Genomic DNA, 20485 nt, shown 5'->3' on the forward strand with positions numbered 1-20485 from the left:
ACTTTCACTGCTGGGAAAAAAACTGTTAAGAACTGATTAGTTAATTTAGTTACCTGCTTTCATTTAAAAACAGCACTTGGAGTGTAAAAACCTGTTTTGGCAATAAAAGAGTTTCTTGCTACAAACTTGCCTGTGAATTATATGGAAATTATCTCTTGGTATGTAAACACAGGGACACACTGAAATTTATCAGAAGCTGTGAACTCTAGGCTTTTGCTCTAGATTTTGGTTTCCTTTTTTCTAGAAGCAGTGGAGGGAATTGAGTATACGCTAGTACCAGTCTATTTGGTTTAGGACAGGCAGTAATTATGTTCATGAGTATATAAATTTACAGTGTTACTTCAATTTAAAAAAAATTTTTAATGTAAATTACATGTGGGGTGGGAACAAGACATTCAGTTGTATCTACAACATTTCTTTCCAAAATGGTTTGAAGAAAATGTAGAAAAATGTTAAAACTAAGCTTGCCAAAGATGATGGTATATACATGTTGTAGTAATTCTGTGCCTCAGTATGTTTGAATTTTTCACTAAAAACGTTTTTCATATTAAAATATATTAGAACTGGCCATTTTTGAATCCTCTGGTAATTCTGTTGTAAATAGTTCCCCCTTATATATTACATCCCGACTTTTAAGCCTGTTTTGCATAATACAGCAGTGTACGTTTTTAAGTACTCTCATATACTGTGTTTCAGTTGACAGTCAAAACTGTTATGTGAGGTTGACAGAGTGAACATTTATTCCCATTTCCTTGATGTTAAAATAGGTTTAGAAAAAACTAAATCACTTGAAGAAATTACCTCTCTGGTGGAATTAGAACAAAAACTAAGATTCCATGAATGAATCCTAATCCATGGCCACTGGGAGCAAGACCTGCCTGTTTGAATGAATAGATGAGGTTATTAGGATTCTTTTGTGCGTAGAGAAAATGCATTTGTCTATGAATTTCTAGTTAAAGGGATTCATTGGACTATTAGAGACTACCATCATCCTTTCTGGAAAATAAAAGTTAAAGACATTTTTTAAAGAATGTGGACATAAATAATTGACTCACAGAAGTATTAATTTTCTGAAATAAAACACAGGCAATAAGTATTATTTAGAGATAAAAGCAGGGGAAAAAAAAAAGTAATCATCTCTGTGAAACAAGACTAGAGGAAGCAATAGGGTCTGACAGGAGATTGATGGTTTTCTACAGAAATTCTTCTCTAGTGTTTGTTTTTTTACCATATGTGTAAATTTACTTAAAATTTAGAAATCATTTTAAGTATAGGCATTCCAAAATGTAAACATAGGGAAAAATCTCAAGGGGCTTTAATGAATCTTAAGTTTTAATTTTTTTTCATTCCTCTAGACAGGAGTTTTTGCCTGCAAACACCTAAATTTGGCTTTTTGCTTATTTAGTGTGTTTTTTTTACAATCACAGAACTTATTTTCCCCCAAATGCTTTTTGCTGTCAAGTTATTTTTGTCTTTGTGATCTTTTAGACCTTTCACTTGACTACACCTCCCAGCCAGCAAATCTTCAGTTCCCTCACATAATGCCACTTCCTGAAGACTTCAAAGGCTCTTGCTTCCAGAGTGGGAATAAACGGAACCATGAACCCTTTATTGCTCCAGAACGATTTGGAAACAGCACTGTGGGCTTTGGCAGTGGCCTTCATTCCCAGGCACCAGAGAAAGTGACACTTCTTGTAGATGGCACACGTTTTGTTGTGAATCCGCAAATTTTCACTGCTCACCCAGATACCATGTTGGGAAGGTAATTGATGATGATTTCCTTTCAAATTCACTGTGTTCTCTGAATAAAAAGACCTGCTATCTATCTTGCATTAGATGTGAGAATTAAAGGCTTATTACTTATTTTTCTATCTTATTGTGAGACAGGCAAGCCAACCTGGTAAAACCTGATGTTGATTTTTTTTGGGGGGGAGAGTACATACTTTATTACACAGCCAGTGTTGTGGAATGGGCCCCCTAAAAGGAAGCACAATCAGAACTACGGAAAGTAGCCCACTAAATCTCACCCCCTAAATCTCTATAAACTGACTGTAAAATAGAAGTCAGCTACTTAATTTCTTTTATCCACAATTTGTACAACTTCACAAAAGTAATGTTTTCTGAGTTCCACAGATCAGAGGTACTGAGATAAGGTGAAGGTGAGCGCTAAGTAACATATTTTCCCTTGGAAAAAAAATGAATTAGGCAACTTCCACAGGACACAAAAACAAAGCCATTTTACTAAAAAGCCTGCCCTCTGTTGCTAGTTGTGCTTGGCAATAGATGCTGTGCTCTTCCTAATGCCTCCCTCACTTTTCAGGTTTTCTGAAATTGATTAGATCTGGCTGTTTTTTGTTTTGTTTGTTTTTTTTTTTTAATTTTTTTTTTTTTTTAATGATTTGTTTATTTATACAAGCACTTGGGTACAGTCAGAAACACAGGAGGGTGAGAGAATTACCCAGAGCCAGAGCAGGGAGCAGGACAGGCAGACTGACGAAGTACACTACTGAGGGGAGCAGCGGGCGGCAGAAGAGGTCTGCGCGCCATGTGGGACCCTCACCTGGTGGCTGGGGATCGAACCGGTGCTGCAGAGGCTGTGGGTAGCTTCGCAACCCAGCGCTCAACTGCTGCACCACCAGGGAGGCCCTATCTGACTGTTTTTTGTTTCATAATTGCACTCTATTCTTCATGTTATCTGGGCTGCTTCATCAGACAGAAATCTCCTCCTTTGATGTTCTTCTGTCTCTAGAAGAGTTTAGGATATGAAAAGTGCCTGCTTGGAGCCAGTGACCCTCTTTCTAGCCCACCACAGCCCTTAACATGAGGAAGAGCAAGTTGGATAAGAGTAAAATAATGTTACTAATGTTTATGTGTATACAGACACACATTTGACTGAGGGTTTTAACTACTTGGAAGTAGATGTTGTTTTATTTAAGGATCTAACCTCACTCAGGGCTTTGAACTGAATTAGAAATCAGAATGAATCACATTAATTCACTGAACTCTAAGCCAAAGTGAATCTACCTCAAGTGTGTGTATATTTGAACGTAAACATTATAAACTCATGCTAGACCATTTTTAACCATAAGCAAAACAATATAGTTCTCAGATCTGAATTAAGATTAAACCAGAACGATAAAACATTTTCCAGACTAGTCCTATATTTGATTGAACTGGACTTTTGGTTCTCAGTATCACCACCATTATTGCCCCCCGGACCTATCAAGGGAAGAAAGGCAGGCGTTTTCTGGGCAGTAGATTCTTGGGTAACACTGGTTCTTTGACTCTAGTGGTAGGTTTCCCCATGAAGAGGAGAGTTTGATTCTTTATCTAGATATTTTTAGATACAGAAACCAACTGTTGGCCAGGGTCACAAATTCTGAGACTTGAGTAAGTTTGCTCTGTGTTTTGGCTACATACAGTATTCATTAGCTTAGTCACTGAACTAACCAATGGGACCATCCATCACAAAAGAAACAAGCTGAGAGACTGAATGGATTAATATAAATCCATGCCACTACAGATAAACAACTGAGCTTATTTAGGTCTGGCCAATGATAGATGTGTGTGTTGGGGGGCGTATTTGTGGCATTTTGCCCACTGTTTTCATTAATAGCTATCTTGACTTCAGCCAGAACATTCCAGAAAAATGTCAGCAATTTTTGAAGACTACTTTTATCAGGATGGATTTCTTATGAATGGTGCAGTGATTTGGAAAGCATGTGGTATGAAGTCTTTCAGACCTTTAAGAAGCAGCTAATGCAGGGTAGAGGATACCAGTTGTGAAGAGTTAAACAGGGTTCCCAGCAGAATAAGGAAGGAAATAGCAGTGAATTCCCATTGGGAATTCAGGCTGGCTGAAGATACCAGTTGCCTACCTTGGCCTTTGTGCTGGCTTCCTATCCCATGACATTCATTTTCTCTCTCTTTTTCTCTCTCATACACACACAAAACACACACACACACACACACACACACACACACACACACGGTAATAACAAGTCATGAGCCAGTTTCACTGGGAGGGATCTGAGAAAGGGGAGGAAGGTTGGGAAGGGATGAGTAAGGAAAGCAACACCTCTACCTTGTGCTCCCATGACCCAGAGCAGGTACCTCTCTGAACTATGTCAAACTGCTAATCAACCTAGTAACTTACCCTTCTTTCTACTTGACCTGAAATGCCCATCATTAGAGTTACTCCTTGAATTAAAGATCTTTTTTCCAGGGCCTCCTGGTGATGCAGGGGTTAAAGTCTCAGTGCTATCAAGCTTTCGCCAGCCACTGCAGCACAAGTTCGATCCCCAGCCAGGGAGCTGACCCACATGGCACAGCAGACCTCTCCTGTCTCGCCCACTGCTCCCCTCAGCAGTGTATTTCAGTGGATCCACCTGTTCTGTTCCCCACTCTGTCTCTGGTGAATCCTCTCACGCCCCAGCACCTCTGGCCTACACCCCAGTTCTTGTATGCATGCATAAATAAAACTTTTTTTTTAATAAAGGACCTTTTTTCTAGAGCCCACAATTAAAATGCATTAGGAAAGGGAAAGCATTAACATATCTACCTGCTACTGCTGATAGACAAGGGGAAGGAATAGGAAAGGTCAGGGGCATGAGACACACTGTCTTCCTGAGTTGCCTTCTGACTCCTGGGCAGGGGGAAGGGCTTGAGAGGCAGCCCTCACACATTCCAGAGATTTTCCCAGAGGTCCAGCTTGCAGGTGTGGTTTTTACTTCGTTTGCTATCACCCACACTAACTACCGGGGAATCCTGAAGACTTGCTGCCTCATTCCTTTTTGCATTCAAATGCCAAAAGCAGTTGTTGTCTTTTCCTGTCTGAAGAGAATTTCCTAAGTCTTGAACAGATTTTTTTAGGGGCTGACTCTTAATACTGTGTTTTTAACTTATACTATGAGAGAGAACGGAGTCTTCCAGAATGGAATGCAGAACAGAGAAATCTCATCTGTGAAGAATCCTGCTGGAGATGATAATGTTGTTGCCTGGTTATCTTTCAGGATGTTTGGACCAGGAAGAGAGTATAACTTCACAAGGCCCAATGAGAAGGGAGAGTATGAGATTGCCGAAGGAATCAGTGCAACTGTATTTCGAACGGTGCTGGTGTGTAGTAGCCTTTTTGTTCTATCCCTTTCCCAGGGGCATGCGTAGTCACTTGCCTCGAGTGTGCCATCGAACTATGTGCTGAAGTAGAGTCTCTAGTTTCCATTTGCTGCCTTTCCCTCTTTTTCTGAATGTGGCTGATAAGTCCTTCCTGCTTACATGAAGTCAGTCAGGTATCAGATTGTGATTAAATGTGTCAGCATAACCAGGAGCCACTTTGCCATCCAATGAATCAACCCACTTGGTGATAGTCCTAGAAACGCATCACTTTAACGGAACCAGAAAGAAAGAGGGGGTTGAAGAGGTATTTTTTTTTTATCATATTCTCTGCTACATTTCGTCTTCCTAATCTGTTTATAGGATTATTACAAAACTGGTATCATCAATTGTCCTGATGGCATCTCTATCCCTGACCTCAGAGATACATGCGATTACCTCTGCATTAACTTTGACTTCAACACTATCCGGTGTCAAGATCTGAGTAAGTACAGGAGCAGCTGAACTTCGAGTTTGCTTGGAATTAACTGATATTTTTTTATTACCAGGCAGAGGTAGTTTCAGTGGTACGTTGAAATTCCTCTGCAGGGCAGAGACATAATACACCTACTCTCTCTCGCTTCAAAGCACTGTGAGGAAGTAAACAAAGGAGAACATGTAGTGGGTTCTAATTTTGCCTGACCCATGAGTCACCAAGCTAATTGCTTCCCCTCTGGGGACCTTGGTATCTTAACTCTAACAAATAAGGATACTGATCGTCAGATACAAGAAAAATGGTTTACTAATGAAGTCAGACAGCATAAATTGGCTGGGTTCTTAGATAGATCCGCCTCAGAGACACTGTGGGTTCAGTTCCACACCGCTGCAATAAAACAAACATCCCAATAAAGCAAGTCACATGAGGTTCTCGATTCCCAATGCCATAAAAGTTATGTTTACACCATACTGTAGTCTATTCAGTGTGCAATACCATTATGTGTAAAAAAATAGTAATAATAATAATTATTAAATGTGACACAGAGCCACAAAGTGAGCACATACTCTTGAGAAAATGAGCCTGATACTTGCTTGGCACAGGATTGCCACAAACCTGCAGTATGTGTGCAGCACAGTAAAGCAAGTTATGTCTGTAATTACTTTTATCATTATTATTAGTGTTTACTAAGTGTTGTATGCATGTGAACTTGTTTAAGTCTTATAACACTTAACTCTGAAAGATGGGTGATAATCTCATCAAATTAGCTTGTTCAAAGCTCTGAGCATTAAAGCTAAGATTAGAACTGATGTCTCAAAGTCCATGCTCTTGCTACTGAGGTTTAAAATTATTAAAGGATTATTCTTTAAAGTCTTAGTATTTCCTCGCATATTCCATGAAGTTTTCTGGACTTTCGGTTTCTCTACTGGACCTAGTACACACTTAGAGCAAATTCCTTTCTTTTGCCAAACTTCAGATTACTCCTCTTTTGTGGGACTCTTAAATCCAGTTGGAATTCAGAGCTTCTTCAGAAGAAGTGCTATGAAGAGTCATCCCCAAATGATGGTGTTCGCCTTCTTAGAGAGTTAATGTTTATGGTCTGACTTTGTATGTCCAACAAAACCTGAATTGATTATAATCCTCAGGGATTATTAAACATGAGTAAATTGAATAGTGGTAGACTGTGAAACATCTCTCACAAAATCAGCTTAATGTCACGTTGAGGCCAAACAATCTCTTTGCTTTTACATGGGACATTTCGTTGGATCTTTTCAATGATAACACTGTTACTTCAGTCATTTTTACTCTAATACTGTGTACATTTGGGGGAGTAACATGTTCATATGCGTTTTCTCTCCAGGTGCTTTACTGCATGAACTGTCTAATGACGGTGCTCACAAGCAGTTTGATCACTACCTCGAAGAGCTGATCCTGCCCATCATGGTGGGCTGTGCCAAGAAAGGGGAGCGAGAGTGCCACATCGTCGTGCTCACGGATGAGGATTCTGTGGACTGGGATGAAGACCACCCCCCTCCCATGGGGGAGGAATATTCCCAAAGTAGGGGCCCCCTGTATAGCTTAGATGCTTTCAGCAAGAAATATGTTGCTCAGAGCAGTCACTGGATCCTAGAACTAATGTGCACACCACAGCCAAACCAGTGACAATGTGCACTCTTACCCAGACGACACACTCAGGTCTAGCTTTCATACTGGCTAACAGTGTGGGTGTTGCTGCACCTCCCACTGCTACACCTGATGTCTGTTACTGTAGTCAGTACTGAGCTAACATAAATAATGGTGTCATCTCCATTTCATGTTTAAATCCTTTTGAATTGGTAATTAAAAATTCAAAAATTATAAAGGATATAATGAAAAATCTTGCTCTCATCACTACCTCTTCTACCCAGTTTTCCTTCTCAGTTTATATCATTCCAGATACAGTCACTGTGCATACATAAGCAATTAATGTAGTCTTCCTTTGTGTCCAAGCAATTCCTTTTTTATGGCTACATAATATTCTACTGTATACCTATGCCATTGTTGATTGAACCAGCCTCATTGATAGCATTAAGCAACAAATTATAAATGATGCTGTTGTGAATATTTTTAAAGTCTTTTCATACATTATCTCTATAAATAGAATTTCTCTATCAAAAGCTTTATGCTCTAACAATTTTGATAGATATTGCCAAATTGTCCTCTCACAAAACAATATGACAGGTTTCCCAGGCCATCTCAGAACAGGTTTTACTTTTATTTTTGCCATTCTGATAGGTAAAACACATTTCACTTGAGTTTTAATTTGCATTTCTCATTTCCTGAATGAGGCTGAACATCTTTTAATTTTTAAGAGCCATTTTAATCTCCTTTTCCATGTTAATTCTTTTTTGCCCACTACAAAATTGAATTGTCTTTTACTCTTTGTGACCACCCTCCTTTATATGTATTAAGGAAAATTAACTATGAGTTGGAATATTTTCCCCAGCTGATTGCCTTTTTCATTTGTTAATGGTGGTTTTGGCTGTTTGTAGATGTTCTAATTTTATGTAGTCAAGTGTATCAATTCTTTTATGGCTTCTACGGTTTTTGTCATATTCAAAAAGGCCTCCTCCACCCTGAAACAAACAGTTCTTCAGATGGTTTCTTTCCTGTGACTGATTTTAATCTGGCGTCAGGTGTACCTTTCATTAATCTGATCCCTTGAGTTCATCCCCTCCTCCTCACAGGGGTCCACACACCATGACTAATCCAGCTCTTGTTTTTTCTCCAGTTCTTTACAGCTCCAAACTCTATAGATTCTTCAAATATATTGAGAATCGGGATGTTGCTAAAACAGTATTAAAGGAACGGGGCCTGAAAAACATTCGCATTGGAATTGAAGGTAAACATGCTCTTGCTTAATATTCGGCTCACATGGTTTATGAAGGAGGTTTTGGCTCTATGGCCGCAGCTTATCTCCTTAAAACTCAACTTCCAGAGGACCTAGAGAGTAGGCACATGTGAGAACTACATTCCTACCCAAGTTTGAAGGATTCTTAAATTTGTTTTTATTTGCCCTTACATTTCATTTTATTTCTAGTTGAAAATGCTTTAAAACAGCGATAGGAATATGTTCCAGGTTACTGTTTCACCTTAGAGAGCAGTGAGGGCTAAGGACACTGGTAGGTAAAGGTAGCAAGCTCATGGGCTCACCAAGTGGGAGGCCACCATTTTAGCAAATCTTGGTGAGGCTCTTTCTGGGACCTGAAGGGGTCCTTCTACAAACTGTAGCTTGGGGTCTCAAAGCTTAAGATTATTCCACCACATACCATTGAAGAATGTCTGGATGTGTTTACAGCACTGCTTTATGATCTTGAGCAATGGTTTCCAACCTGTGGTCTCTCTGGAATGGTCACAGAGACCAATTCTTTCTTCTTTTTTTTTTTAAGATTTATTTATACAAGAACCGGGGTGCAGGCCAGAGGTGTGCGGGAGGGTGAGAGGATTCACCAGAGACAGAGTGGGGAGCAGAACAGGCAGACTGACTGAAATACACTGCTGAGGGGAGCAGCAGGTGAGACAGGAGAGGTCTGCCTGCCATGTGGGTTGCTCCTCCCATTTCCATGTGACAGCCTTTCAGTACTTGAGACAGCATCCCCGTTTTTTCTTTTTTTTTTTTTTTTTTAAAGATTTTTATTTATTTATATAAGCACTGGGTACAGTCAGAAGCGCGGGAGGGTGAGAGAATTCACCAGAGTCAGAGCAGAGAGCAGAACAGGCAGACTGATGAAATACACTGCTGAGGGGAGCAGCGGGCTGCAGGAGAGGTCTGCCGCTCCATGTGAGATCCTCGCCGGCGGCCGGGGATAGAACTGGCGCTGCAGAGGCTGCAGGCAGCTTCGCAGCCCAGCGCTCAACCACTGTGCCACCAGGGGAGGCTCCCCTATTTTTTCTTTTGACTAAATGTTCCACACTTCTCCAGCCACACTCATATAGTGTGCCCTCTAAGCGTTAGAGGAGTGGAGTAGCTGTACCCTGGCTGAATTTTTGCTCTATAATATTGCTGCCTATACTATAAAGGCTTCAGAAAGTAGAAGGGACAGAATTTTTGTTACTTCCCTTCTAAGAACAAGACCTACTAACCTGAGTAGGAGGGAAATGAGTATGTTGGTGCTTGGGGCTTATAGGGCATGGTCAAGGACTAGTCCCTTCCCTGGTAGTTTTTATGACTAGTCTTTGGATTTGGGAGGAAATTGATGTAGTCAGGAAGGAGGAAGTATGTAAACCAGAATGAGCAATTTCTGGATGGCCTTTTCCTCTCTTTCAGGTTACCCCACCTGTAAAGAAAAAATTAAGAGGCGACCTGGTGGCCGGTCTGAAGTCATCTACAATTATGTACAGCGCCCCTTTATCCAGATGTCATGGGAAAAGGAAGAAGGAAAGAGTCGCCATGTAGATTTCCAGTGTGTTCGAAGCAAATCCCTCACTAATCTGGTAGCTGCTGGGGAGGATGTCTCAGAGGACCAGGAGATACTAATGCATCACCCACCTCAAGTGGATGAACTTGATAGGCTAAATGCCCCACTTTCTCAGATGGCTTCTAATGACTTTCAGGATTAGAATCGCTGTGGGTCCGCCCCTTTGGAGCTTTTCTCTGTCTGGGAAGCCCCCAGCCTGCCCTCCCATGGTTTGTCTTGCCCTGAGTAGAAGACATGCTTCTCTTCCATCCTTCCCTTTCTCACATAATTAATGTGTGTCTTCTTTTGTGCCTCTGGCGCAGGGGGTGAAAAGCATTCACTGGTTGTTAAGCTCCTGGCTTTGCAGCAGCCCTGGTGACTTGAAAATTTTGGTTGGGTCTGGTGCTGTTCATTGAGTCTTTGCAGAACTGCAAAAGCAGGGAGGGAGGTCAGGACTCCTATTGCCTCATTCAGCAAAGCTATCCTCATCCTTTATGCTCTGTTCTTGTTTTTTTTTTGTTTTTGTTTTGTTTTGTTTTATACCAGGCAAATTATTTAACAGCAGAGGGACCAAATTTAAAAAGGAGACAATCTCTATTACAAGCAGGCACTGATGGGATGCTCACTAGATATTAATGAAGATGCTGTTCCTGGTAACTTCTACACCCAGAGGGAGTCTGGGAAGAACTGGGCTGTCCTTTGTTCATAATGTCTAAAAGGAAATTCTTAAGAGCTTAAATTCAGTCTTGTTTTTCATTATTGCAGTGAACAATCCAGAACTATGTATTTACAGGAAGGATAAAGGCATAATAATGTTTATGAAACCTTCTTAGCATCGAGGTTTTTGAACTTAAATTATTTGAAATGAACTTAAAACTCAAGAACCGCCTTACCAAATCAGGCCATTTTGACTCTCCTGGATATCAGGATATTTCACTTTTTGAAACAGCCTATCAGCTGCTCACACAGTGACTAAGAAAATGATACTCTATCTCCCAAGCAAGGGTGAGTTGGAGGGACAATGGCCTAGTAATTTTGTTTGATCTGCCAGCTCTGTATTCAAGACACACAATGCATGTCAGCTCTGATCCCCAGCCCCCAGGACTGAACCACCTTCCCTGTTACCTCCCTGGCTATTAACAGTACAGCTACATTTAAAGTCTAGAACCTGAAGTGTGTGTCTTGGGAGTATTTCCCATTTTGTGGAAGAAGTTGTCCTTCCAAACATCAACCCAGAGCATGCACTCATCACAAATTTCCAAGAGACACAAGTTCCTTAAGGCAGGAACATGATTGGTTTTCTTAAATTCCATCTGAGATTCTGTTGGGCACTAATTGATTCCATTTTATGACCGTCCTAGTTACACTCCTCCAGAGGTAGATTCAGATGGATGTTGAAACCAACTCCTTCAGGCTTGAAGAACATGAGTGTTAATATGTGTGTTCTCTGTGTGTGTGCCCAGTATCAGTGGAAATCAAGCTGTTCCTACTCTGAGTAGCCATATGGGTTAAATGGAGCTCTCCCCCACCACTACACCCCCCAAATCCTCATTACCGTTGGCATCCATTTGCAAGGCCAATGACCAGGGTGTTAGATTTTGGGTTACTTTCGTAGCCAGAGTTTAATTTCTATGAAACTGGCTCATAATTGAGGTCAAACTTGGCTTTGACCTTACTAGTACTACAATACCCAGTAGTGGTTGGCCAGCCCAGATAATTATTTGATGGTGCTTTTATGCTTTTCATTTTATTTCTATGCCATCTCAGAGGAAACTTGAATGAACTGTCTGTATAGTCTGTATGATATATAACTTGTTATATAGTTTATTCACGTGTAAGTATAAATGTGTCACAACTAACACCTAAAACTAACTAGTCCTTGCTTAGGTAAAAAGCCAGGTATGAAAAGTATGGCTTGTACTTAACACTTTGTTATATGTAAGTGATTCATTTCCTTAGGCTTTCAAGAGCTAGGTGTTTTTTCCCCCCAAATTGGGCTAATGTGCTTTTGGCCCTAAACCATGGGATGTGAGCAAGCTGGAAATCTGTGGAAATCTGTGGCGATATGCTCCACGTCACCAGGTGGTGGTGCCTGAGGGAAAAGTTGGGCCTACAGGTCCCTCTGGAGGAAAAGGTGGTTTCTTCTGTACCATGGCCCTTCTCAACCTGGAGCTCAGTATCGTCATCGTGTGGCTCCCCTCAGCCACAGCTGCTCTCTGGCGGGGCCAGGACATTCCACAGTGGGAGGGCCTCAGTTCTCTCAGTAAGAAGAGCTGGGTTGTCATTCCCTTCAGAGTCGGTCAGTGATCAGCCAGGCAAAGGGTGTTTCCAATGAAAGAGGAACTCAGGTTTGGTATTTTTTTTCTAAGTGCCTAAATAAGTAAGCCAGGCAGTTTATACAGAAACATTTTTGTAAGAACATGGTTTTGCTCAGAATATCTTACTCAGAGGCCTGTCAACAATTCAAGATGAACCTGAACTTGAGGTTTAGAATGAGTTTGCATCATGTTATGTATGGCCAACTGGGAAACATCTACCATTGAGAAGTTGGAGATCCGATAAAGAGCACTAACATCAAGTGAGATTACTTAGTGGTTAAGGTATTGAAAGAGTAACAGCAAAAAGGGTAGGGAAGAAAGTAGTTGGATTTACTGCACAATATGCAGCAGCTAATACTAAAGTGCACAGTGTGAGATCTAAGGTATACAGGTATAGGAGAAGCTGTGGAGTGAGCCCAGGTAGGGTGGGTGTATTCGCAAATAATGTTCTTCAGTGAGTAGAAACAATCAGAGCGCAGGCTTTCATTCAAACTGTCATGAAGTGTGACATGGAGTCTATCAGTTGTCAATAGAAAGATGAGAATTTCTGTAATTCAATGCCACTTCTTGCCATCATTTTGAAATTATTAAAATGGGCACGGCAGGTTCAAAAAGCAAACCTAATGCCCTCACTGGAGATGGAGCCACACTGACGCCCTGGGCGGGATCACCTCTGCAGGAGGACATTACATTTTCTCTTAAAGGCAAAATGTGTGTAAGTTTTGCCTCTTTACTTTGTATTTACTTTTAATTGCACTTGTTCACCTACCAGTGTTTACGAAATCCTATATTTGGGATGCTTTTTCTATAATAAAATATTATCATTTGTGTGTCCATGTTGTTTTCTGGCAGCAAACTAGAAATGAAGGCATTGAGGAGTGAAAGGAGTGCTCCGGCTGCCTGGAACAGCGCCGCCGACTTGAGGTGCAGCTTGAGCCTCCTTGTGCTTTGCCCTCCCGAGTTATAGTTCACAGGTTCCAGAGCTGTTAATGATCTGTTTGAGTTCCTGTTTAACTTGGATTTCAGATCCTTTCAGCCCTCAAATGCAGTTTAGTAGGACCCCGTAAAACCCAGTTAGGTAAAAAGACTCAAAGACTTCAATGTTCTGGTTCTGGATTAAGGTGAGCAAGGAACCACGGCAAGAATGAAAGGTGGCGAGAAGGCAGGCGGCGTCTAGGCGGGCCCCTTGGAAACACTGTTCCAGAGCCACTTGCTTACCACTTGCTTATCCGTGGGTGTCTGTCTTTGGCCCCACAACTGTCAGATGGCTCCTGGGCTCCCTCAGCTCACTTAGCCTGGAAGCTTATTGGTGGTCCAATCACAGGGGGTCCTAAAGCAAGCCTGTCCCTCCCTAGCAGGCCTGCCTTTGTCTCAGAGGTCATGAACACACCTGAAGCTGTGGCCTGTTGACCTAGTCTCACTGCTGGGACACAGGCTACACAGACTGTTCCTCTCTTCAAGGGGCTTTTGTAATAATGGACAAGGCAGCTCTCTATAGAAACAGTCCAGATCACTCAGCCCCCAAAAATGGAGTAGCCAATTTTTACTGACTACAGAGCACACGAGAATTTTAGAAGTGACACATGAACCAATTTGTGAAGGAGAAATACTAGTTTTGGATCCATAAATATAAGGGGAGGAAGGTGTTCCAGGCCAACTCAACTACACGAGCAAAGGTGAAATAATGGCTTATTGTTACCGGAGAGGAGGCTAGACTAAGAACCGCTGTAGCCAACACAAGGGTGTTCAGTGTCTGACTGGGATTCCCCAAAGGATTTAAAGCAGAGTGACATCAGATGTGAAAGAATTTCTTTGGTGCCTGGGGAGATGACAAGCTTGAAAGGAGGGCCAGGAAAGAAAGAGTCCATTAAGAGGCCACGATGACAGACTCCACAAGCAATACCGGTTGCTAGGGTGGACGGGGGAGTCATGTAAGTTTCTGGCTTGAACAACTGGGTACACTGAGCAAGAGGAAGAGTTATGGAGGCAAGACAGTTCCATTTGAGACGGCTTTAGATTGAGCTTCCAGATGCTAACCTGGCAGGCAATTAGCTACATGGGATCTAGGATTTGGGTTGCAGGGACAGGCAGGTTGGTCAGAGGGACATTCAAGATTAGCACAAAAGTGGTGGTGAAGCAATATAGGGGGGTTCACATGAATGAAGAGGGCAAGGCCACTGCTCTGAGGAATGCCAGTACTGTGTGTGGTGGTGGAGGAACAACTGAGAAGTCCGGTGGCAGTGTTTTTGTTTTTTTTTTTTTAAAGATTTATTTATTTATACAAGCACTGGGTACAGTCAGAGGCGCGGGAGGGTGAGAGAATTCACCAGAGCCAGAGCGGGGAGCAGAGCAGGCAGAAGGACCAAAGTACACTGCTGAGGGGAGCAGCGGGCGGCAGGAGAGGTCTGCGCGCCATGTGGGACCCCCCCATCTGGTGGCCGGGAAGCAGCTGGGGATCGAACTGGCACTGCAGAGGCTGCGGGCAGCTTCACAACCCAGCGCTCAACCGCTGCGCCACCGGGGAGGCCCGGCAGTGAGTTTTTTTAAAAAACTGTCAATAGTGTGAGTTGAGCATGTCGACCAAGTAAGGTAAGGACTGAAGAGAATCCAATGGCTATGGCAGGACCGGTGACCAGGGATATGATTATGAGAATAAACACTAGCATGTTTTAGCAGGAATCTAGAAAACTTAAATAAGGGACCAGGAAAATGAATAACTATAAGAAAGTGAAAATCAAAATCAACAAAAAACTATGAACCAGAGACAATTTTAGGGGGGCGGGGGCGGGAGGAGAGGGATTGGGGTCAGAATGGGGGGGCTGCAATTGTATGGGGAATATAACAATAAAATTTATAAAAAAAAAAAAAATAAACACTAGCATGTTTTACATAGAATAAGAGGGCTATATTTCATACAAGGAACAAAAACCAGAGTGATGGGAGAGGGAAATGAAGTAACAAAAGCAACTGCGGAATATTCTTCACATAATACTTACACCTCTACCAGGACAAAACCAAATATCCACCACACCTCCCATATCCTGAGTGGGTCACTTTCCCCTTTATCAAAGATGGCTGCTACTTAAGTAAAAATATCCCCAGGAAGTTTCCCGAAGCAAAGGGCCCATCAGTTGACAGCACTTTTGTCAGCCAGTATCGGGTTGCCTGGGCAACGGGAGATTCTACTGCCCAGAAACACTTAACTGGGTGGAAACAGCACAGGTCTCCCATGGACACCCATTCAGATGACTCCTCGGGGAGCATAAAAGCTGGTCCCCTTCTCCGGTGGCAGAAGAGCCCTGGGGACAGATACGCTGCTGCAGGGCACAGTTTGCAGACAGGAGGCTGAAAGATACCACCAGCACTCTGCCTCTTGAGCTGAAGAGCCCCATTTGCTTTAAAACACATCACAGATTCACACTCCTGTTTTCACACAGTTTATTCTGAAATTTCAAAGTGAAAAAGTGGGCATTTTCCCCTAAAACAAATCATCCCTGCCACTCCCAACACGCAGCCTATCCCCACAGCTCCTGTCACTTCTCTTACTTCTCTTCACCAGCGGTAGATGGTTTAGGACACACTCTTGCAAAACAGGCAGGGGCCCAGACCCCAACTATCTGGTAATACAAAGAAACTACAAAGTTACAAAAAAAGAAGGACTTACTGCCTTTTCACTAACAGACTAGGAACTAGATGAAGGGGCAAAGAGGTTACCTTCATCCAGAATTAACACTTCCCTAATCGTCTTTTTTTTCCCCCTAAGACATTAAAACCCAAAGCAGTTTCACTGACAACTGTAACTCTGATATTCCGTGTTTCTTTTCTGAAGGGCTAAGCTAGGACATACTTCCCTTTGAAAGTTGATTTTAACAATCTCAAGACTGGCAGAAATCTGCCTCCCAGGCGTAGCTTGGCCATGACGCACTGCAGTAGGCAAAGTCACCACACGTGATGCTTGAAGAGTTACCAGAATTTTAAAAATTAAAAATGCATTAACATAGAGCCTCCACGTTTTCTGACAAATTCCCTCCAAAGAGCGCCGTAGCTATGAAAGAAAAGGCACTTTGTGCTAAAATTCAGAGGATCTCTCATGAGAGACACCACCGCAGAGAGGCCCAGCCAGGCCAAGCTGCAGGCCACCCTTCACGGCGGAGAGGAGCGTCCCTCAGGCAGGCATCTGCAAAGGAAAAAACTGAAATCATGATTACAAGGCAAAATGGTTACTTAAAATTGGGAGAGAAAAAATACCAGGAGAGGAGACACATCACCAAGCATTGAAGAATGAACTGTACAGGATGTGTAGACTGGCTCTGCACCTTCTATTGGTTTGGTTCCTTCACCACTTCCAAGAAGGTTCTGGAGACCTCGCAGGAGCAGGAACAGCACCATAACAAGAGGGCTCCAGGCCTCCTGCCTCCGCCTGGGCTCTCCCTGCTGTGTTCCCAGGAATAAATTGAGTTCCTGTTGGCAGCACTTACAGGTATTGCTGATCCATGACAACATCTGTCTTACGGATTTTTTGATATAGTCGTGATGAGAAAGTCAAGATTTTCCATGTGATCTGGGATTCCTTGGCAATGACCAATAGCTTCTGGGCCTTCTAAAAGCCACCACAGATCAAAGTGGTATCCCTCTCCCCTCAGCACTCAGAAAAGCAGCATGAGGAATTTCGATGAGCAAGAGGGAGAAGATAAACCGATGGGCTGAGGGTCTTTATCCTAGTACCATAAATAAAGTGCACCGTGAATGGAGGCTGTAAAAAGCCACTCGCCGAAGGCCGAGGTATGGGGAGAAACTACCATCACCACCCCTCAGAGAATGGTGGATCAGTTTCTTCAGCCAAAATGCTGGCTGCTGAGGCTTTCATTATTGCTTTATTTCTTTAGTACTATGGAAGTTTTAGCTGTAAAGAAAAAAATATGAAATACTTGATGGGCTTGGCAGAAAGCATGTCAAAAAAATCACAGGAATTGGCTGACATTTGCTGAGTACGTGTTACAATCTCATGAATGTTGGATGATGGCTGTTTTTTCCCCTTCGTTCTGATGAACTTAGAAAAACTCAAGTTTTTTTCAAATACCTATCAAATTGGCTCATGAAGCTTCTCAAGAAGCAGGACTGCTGTTTATGGCTGATGTGTAGAAACGGTTGTCTTTGCTGTGTAAGTTTTCAGATGCACGGTGGAAGAGGATCCACTCACATGTCAGGGGATATTACCATGACATATTGGTGGGTTCCATAAATTTCTCCAAAGTCCTTTTTAAAAAATGTGTGAGGAAAACCATGATGTTGTACAAAGAACTCTGTGTCATGTAGGATTCCATTTCAAGGGCACTATTTTGCTGCTTTCATGTAGGAAGGTATTGCCCCCCGCGCAGTCAGGCCCTCAAAGCGTTTGTAAGTATAATTGATGAAGACCCAGTCTTTGTTCTTGTAGTCAGTCTCAGGGTGGTTACTTGTGGCCACTGGGGAAGAAACAAATGTGAGATTTGATTCACTACCTCATCCTGATGGACTATGTCCTGAGGACAGGACTCTCTGAAGAACATACCACAGTTTCAACTTGGGAAAGGTTCTTTTTCCCTCCGTGAATTTTCTACATTTGTTTGCCATTTGTTTTTCATAAATATTTTCAGAGTTTTATTTTTCCATTTCTCTCCTTTCCCTAACCTTTAATAAATAACAACACAAAAACAGACCTTTCAAATTTACCAACCCAGCTGAACAATCTAAACATGGGAGTTCATGTTTATTTTCCAGTCTACAAGGTCTCACTGCTTCCCAGAACAGCAGTGGAAAAACGCTTACAAAGAACCTGAAGAACTGAAGTTCCTCTCCAAGTTCCCCACCCTAATTTGTAAACATCACCCCACAATTGGAGAGAAATAATGCACTTATAAGGCGGCAAGAGGCAGTATTGGTGGTAGTACCTGTTGGCTTAAGAATATCAGATTCTGGAAACTCATCAAAGTTTGAGGTATCATCAATGCTTTTGATTTCAATAGATATTGCAGCAGGTCTCTCTCTGCCAAGAATAGAAATGCCAAAAATTAGTAATCATGGGGATCAATATTAATCAAGTCTTTCTCCAACAAAGGCCCTGATTTGACATGGAAACACTAGTCACTGACAGGAAGCATTTATTTTCTCTGAAAATCTTGTGACTGCTGACCAAGCAACTCAACTGACTACATCCAAACAAAACATATTATGAAAAAATCTGAACAATTATTCACAGCTAGGAAGAAAGACAAGAACAACAATCCAAAATTAATGCATTCCCCATGACGGCCTCTCTGTCTGCTTAAAAGGGAATCGGGACCTCTACATGCTCCCCAGGAGGGCTCTGTCCCACCAGAAGTGGCAACAACTAGGGTGGCTAGAAAAGTGGCAAAAAGGAGGCAAAAGTAAGAACACAAGGATGTAAAATACAATGATAAAACAGATAACAACATCGTCATCTTCTCTTTAGCCACCAATGAAAATGCAGAATAAGGTCTGGGAGCGCAGCAGACAGGGCAGACCCTCGTCACCGCAGCGCTGCTCAAGCCACCATGACAGTTCCTCTCCTTCCCCTCTCCCCCTGCACATCCCCACCGATCCTTCTCCCACTCCTTTCTCCCCTCTCTGTCTCTTGGTGATAGCCCCTGTTCTGTGGGCAGGTCAGTCCAGAGAGGTTGATGTTCTGTGTAAAGGCAAGGACAACAGACTTGTGAGATGCTCCCTTGCTGGGGAGGCCAAAGCTTGCTGTGCTGTGTAAGTGACTGCTAGCTTCAACATAACGCACGCGGAGCGTGGCTTACAGGGAGCCCCCCCATTCCGATCCTCACCATGAGTGAAAATCAGGAAAAGACCCAGAATTCTAAGTATCTCTCTTCCCTTATTTGGCTTGCTGATAATGGTGTTTCCAAATGAGTACTGAAATTAGTGTTGGAACAGACGTTCCGAAAGAATCCTAAAAGCTTTTATATGGATATACCTGATGTGCTCCCAGTCAACGCCTTCAAAAAAAGAATTACATTTGATTTCCTCAACTCCAGGGGCTCCAATTCTATGTTCCCATTCACAGCAGAATCTGGAAAAGACAGAGGCCTTTCAACACACCTCAAGTAGTCTCTTCAGAAAAAGAGAAGGAATAATTGCCCGTGTCCTTTCTTCAGGAATGGGAGGAAGCAGAGGGAAAATCCAGAAAATTACAAAAAGTTTTTAAAAAATGGCTTCATTCTTTGCTAGAGCAATAGGATCATGGATGAATTTTTATTTTCAGATTTCTGTCGAATTTGTAAAAATTCAGACAAAAAGTAACTATTATACACATGATAGAAAATATACTAAACAGGGGCCTCCGTGGTGGTGCAAGGCGTTAAGCACAGCACTATGAAGCAATCCGCAGCTTCTGCACCATGAGTTCGATCCCCGGCCGGCCAGGGTGAAACTCACATGGCACAGCAGACCTCTCCTGGCCCTCCCGCTGCTCCCCTCAGCAGTGTATTTCAGTCAATCTGCCTGTTCTGTTCCCCGCTCTGGCTCTGGTGAATCCTCTTACCCCCCGCATCTCTGGCCTGTGCCCCAGCTCTTGTATGCATAAATAAATAAATCTTTTTTTAAAAAAAGAAAAAAAAATGGCTTCATTCATGTCAAAAAGCCTAGGTGGGAGAAGGAGGAGGTGTTCTCTGACTGATACCTCAGAATTAGATCCTTGGCTTTCTCAGAGATAGGAACTTCTGGAGGAAATGTCAAGGTTTCTTTCCAGTTCATCACCTTCTTGTATGTCTCTTGAGGAGTCTCAGAACAGAAAGGCGGGTAGCCTGTAATAAAAAAGGCACTTTGGAGCTTTCTCACCCTAGAACGCTGAACCTGAATGAGATCTTTTCCTCAGTATGATTCTATGTCTCTTTAATAATGCAATACCTCCTTCCCGCCAGGACAAGGACAAGATTTCCACTCATCCCAGAAAACATCTAGACCAATTTCTCACTTGTCCCCCAACTCTAAACCTAAAGTGAAGCTGTGCTTCGGGCACTTCTAGGGACGCAGATAAATGTTAGAGCTGGGAAAAGAAAGGAAAACAGAAAGAATTGAGGATGTGCCCACAGAAGAAATGAAAGGATGAAACATCACGAGGAAGTGACTCCATGGAGAGA

At 42.4% G+C, this 20485-nt stretch overlaps 2 protein-coding genes across 9 annotated transcripts in view; one reads left to right on the plus strand and one right to left on the minus strand.

Annotated features, from left to right (window-relative positions):
* The window catches only part of KCTD20 (potassium channel tetramerization domain containing 20), a 34808-nt gene extending 21616 nt beyond the window's left edge, over positions 1 to 13192 (plus strand). For all 6 annotated transcript variants that reach the window (XM_054698749.1, XM_037519600.2, XM_037519604.2 and 3 more), the window contains 6 exons: positions 1489 to 1762; positions 5013 to 5115; positions 5476 to 5596; positions 6948 to 7145; positions 8358 to 8468; positions 9894 to 13192. In XM_054698749.1, the coding sequence (XP_054554724.1) occupies positions 1489 to 1762; positions 5013 to 5115; positions 5476 to 5596; positions 6948 to 7145; positions 8358 to 8468; positions 9894 to 10186 (1100 nt within the window). In that variant the 3' untranslated portion in view covers positions 10187 to 13192. The remainder of the gene's footprint in view (positions 1 to 1488; positions 1763 to 5012; positions 5116 to 5475; positions 5597 to 6947; positions 7146 to 8357; positions 8469 to 9893) is intronic.
* Positions 13193 to 15772: 2580 nt separating this feature from the next.
* STK38 (serine/threonine kinase 38) overlaps positions 15773 to 20485 on the minus strand; it is a 37954-nt gene continuing 33241 nt past the window's right edge. For all 3 annotated transcript variants that reach the window (XM_037519606.2, XM_037519607.2, XM_037519608.2), the window contains exons 11-14: positions 20026 to 20149; positions 19321 to 19416; positions 18272 to 18366; positions 15773 to 17806 (exon numbers count right to left, since the gene is read on the minus strand). In XM_037519606.2, the coding sequence (XP_037375503.1) occupies positions 17676 to 17806; positions 18272 to 18366; positions 19321 to 19416; positions 20026 to 20149 (446 nt within the window). In that variant the 3' untranslated portion in view covers positions 15773 to 17675. The remainder of the gene's footprint in view (positions 17807 to 18271; positions 18367 to 19320; positions 19417 to 20025; positions 20150 to 20485) is intronic.

Source organism: Talpa occidentalis, unplaced genomic scaffold (genome assembly GCF_014898055.3).
Source record: "Talpa occidentalis isolate TD23 unplaced genomic scaffold, MPIMG_talOcc4v2.1 talOcc4.2, whole genome shotgun sequence".
Taxonomy (NCBI): Eukaryota; Metazoa; Chordata; class Mammalia; order Eulipotyphla; family Talpidae; genus Talpa; species Talpa occidentalis.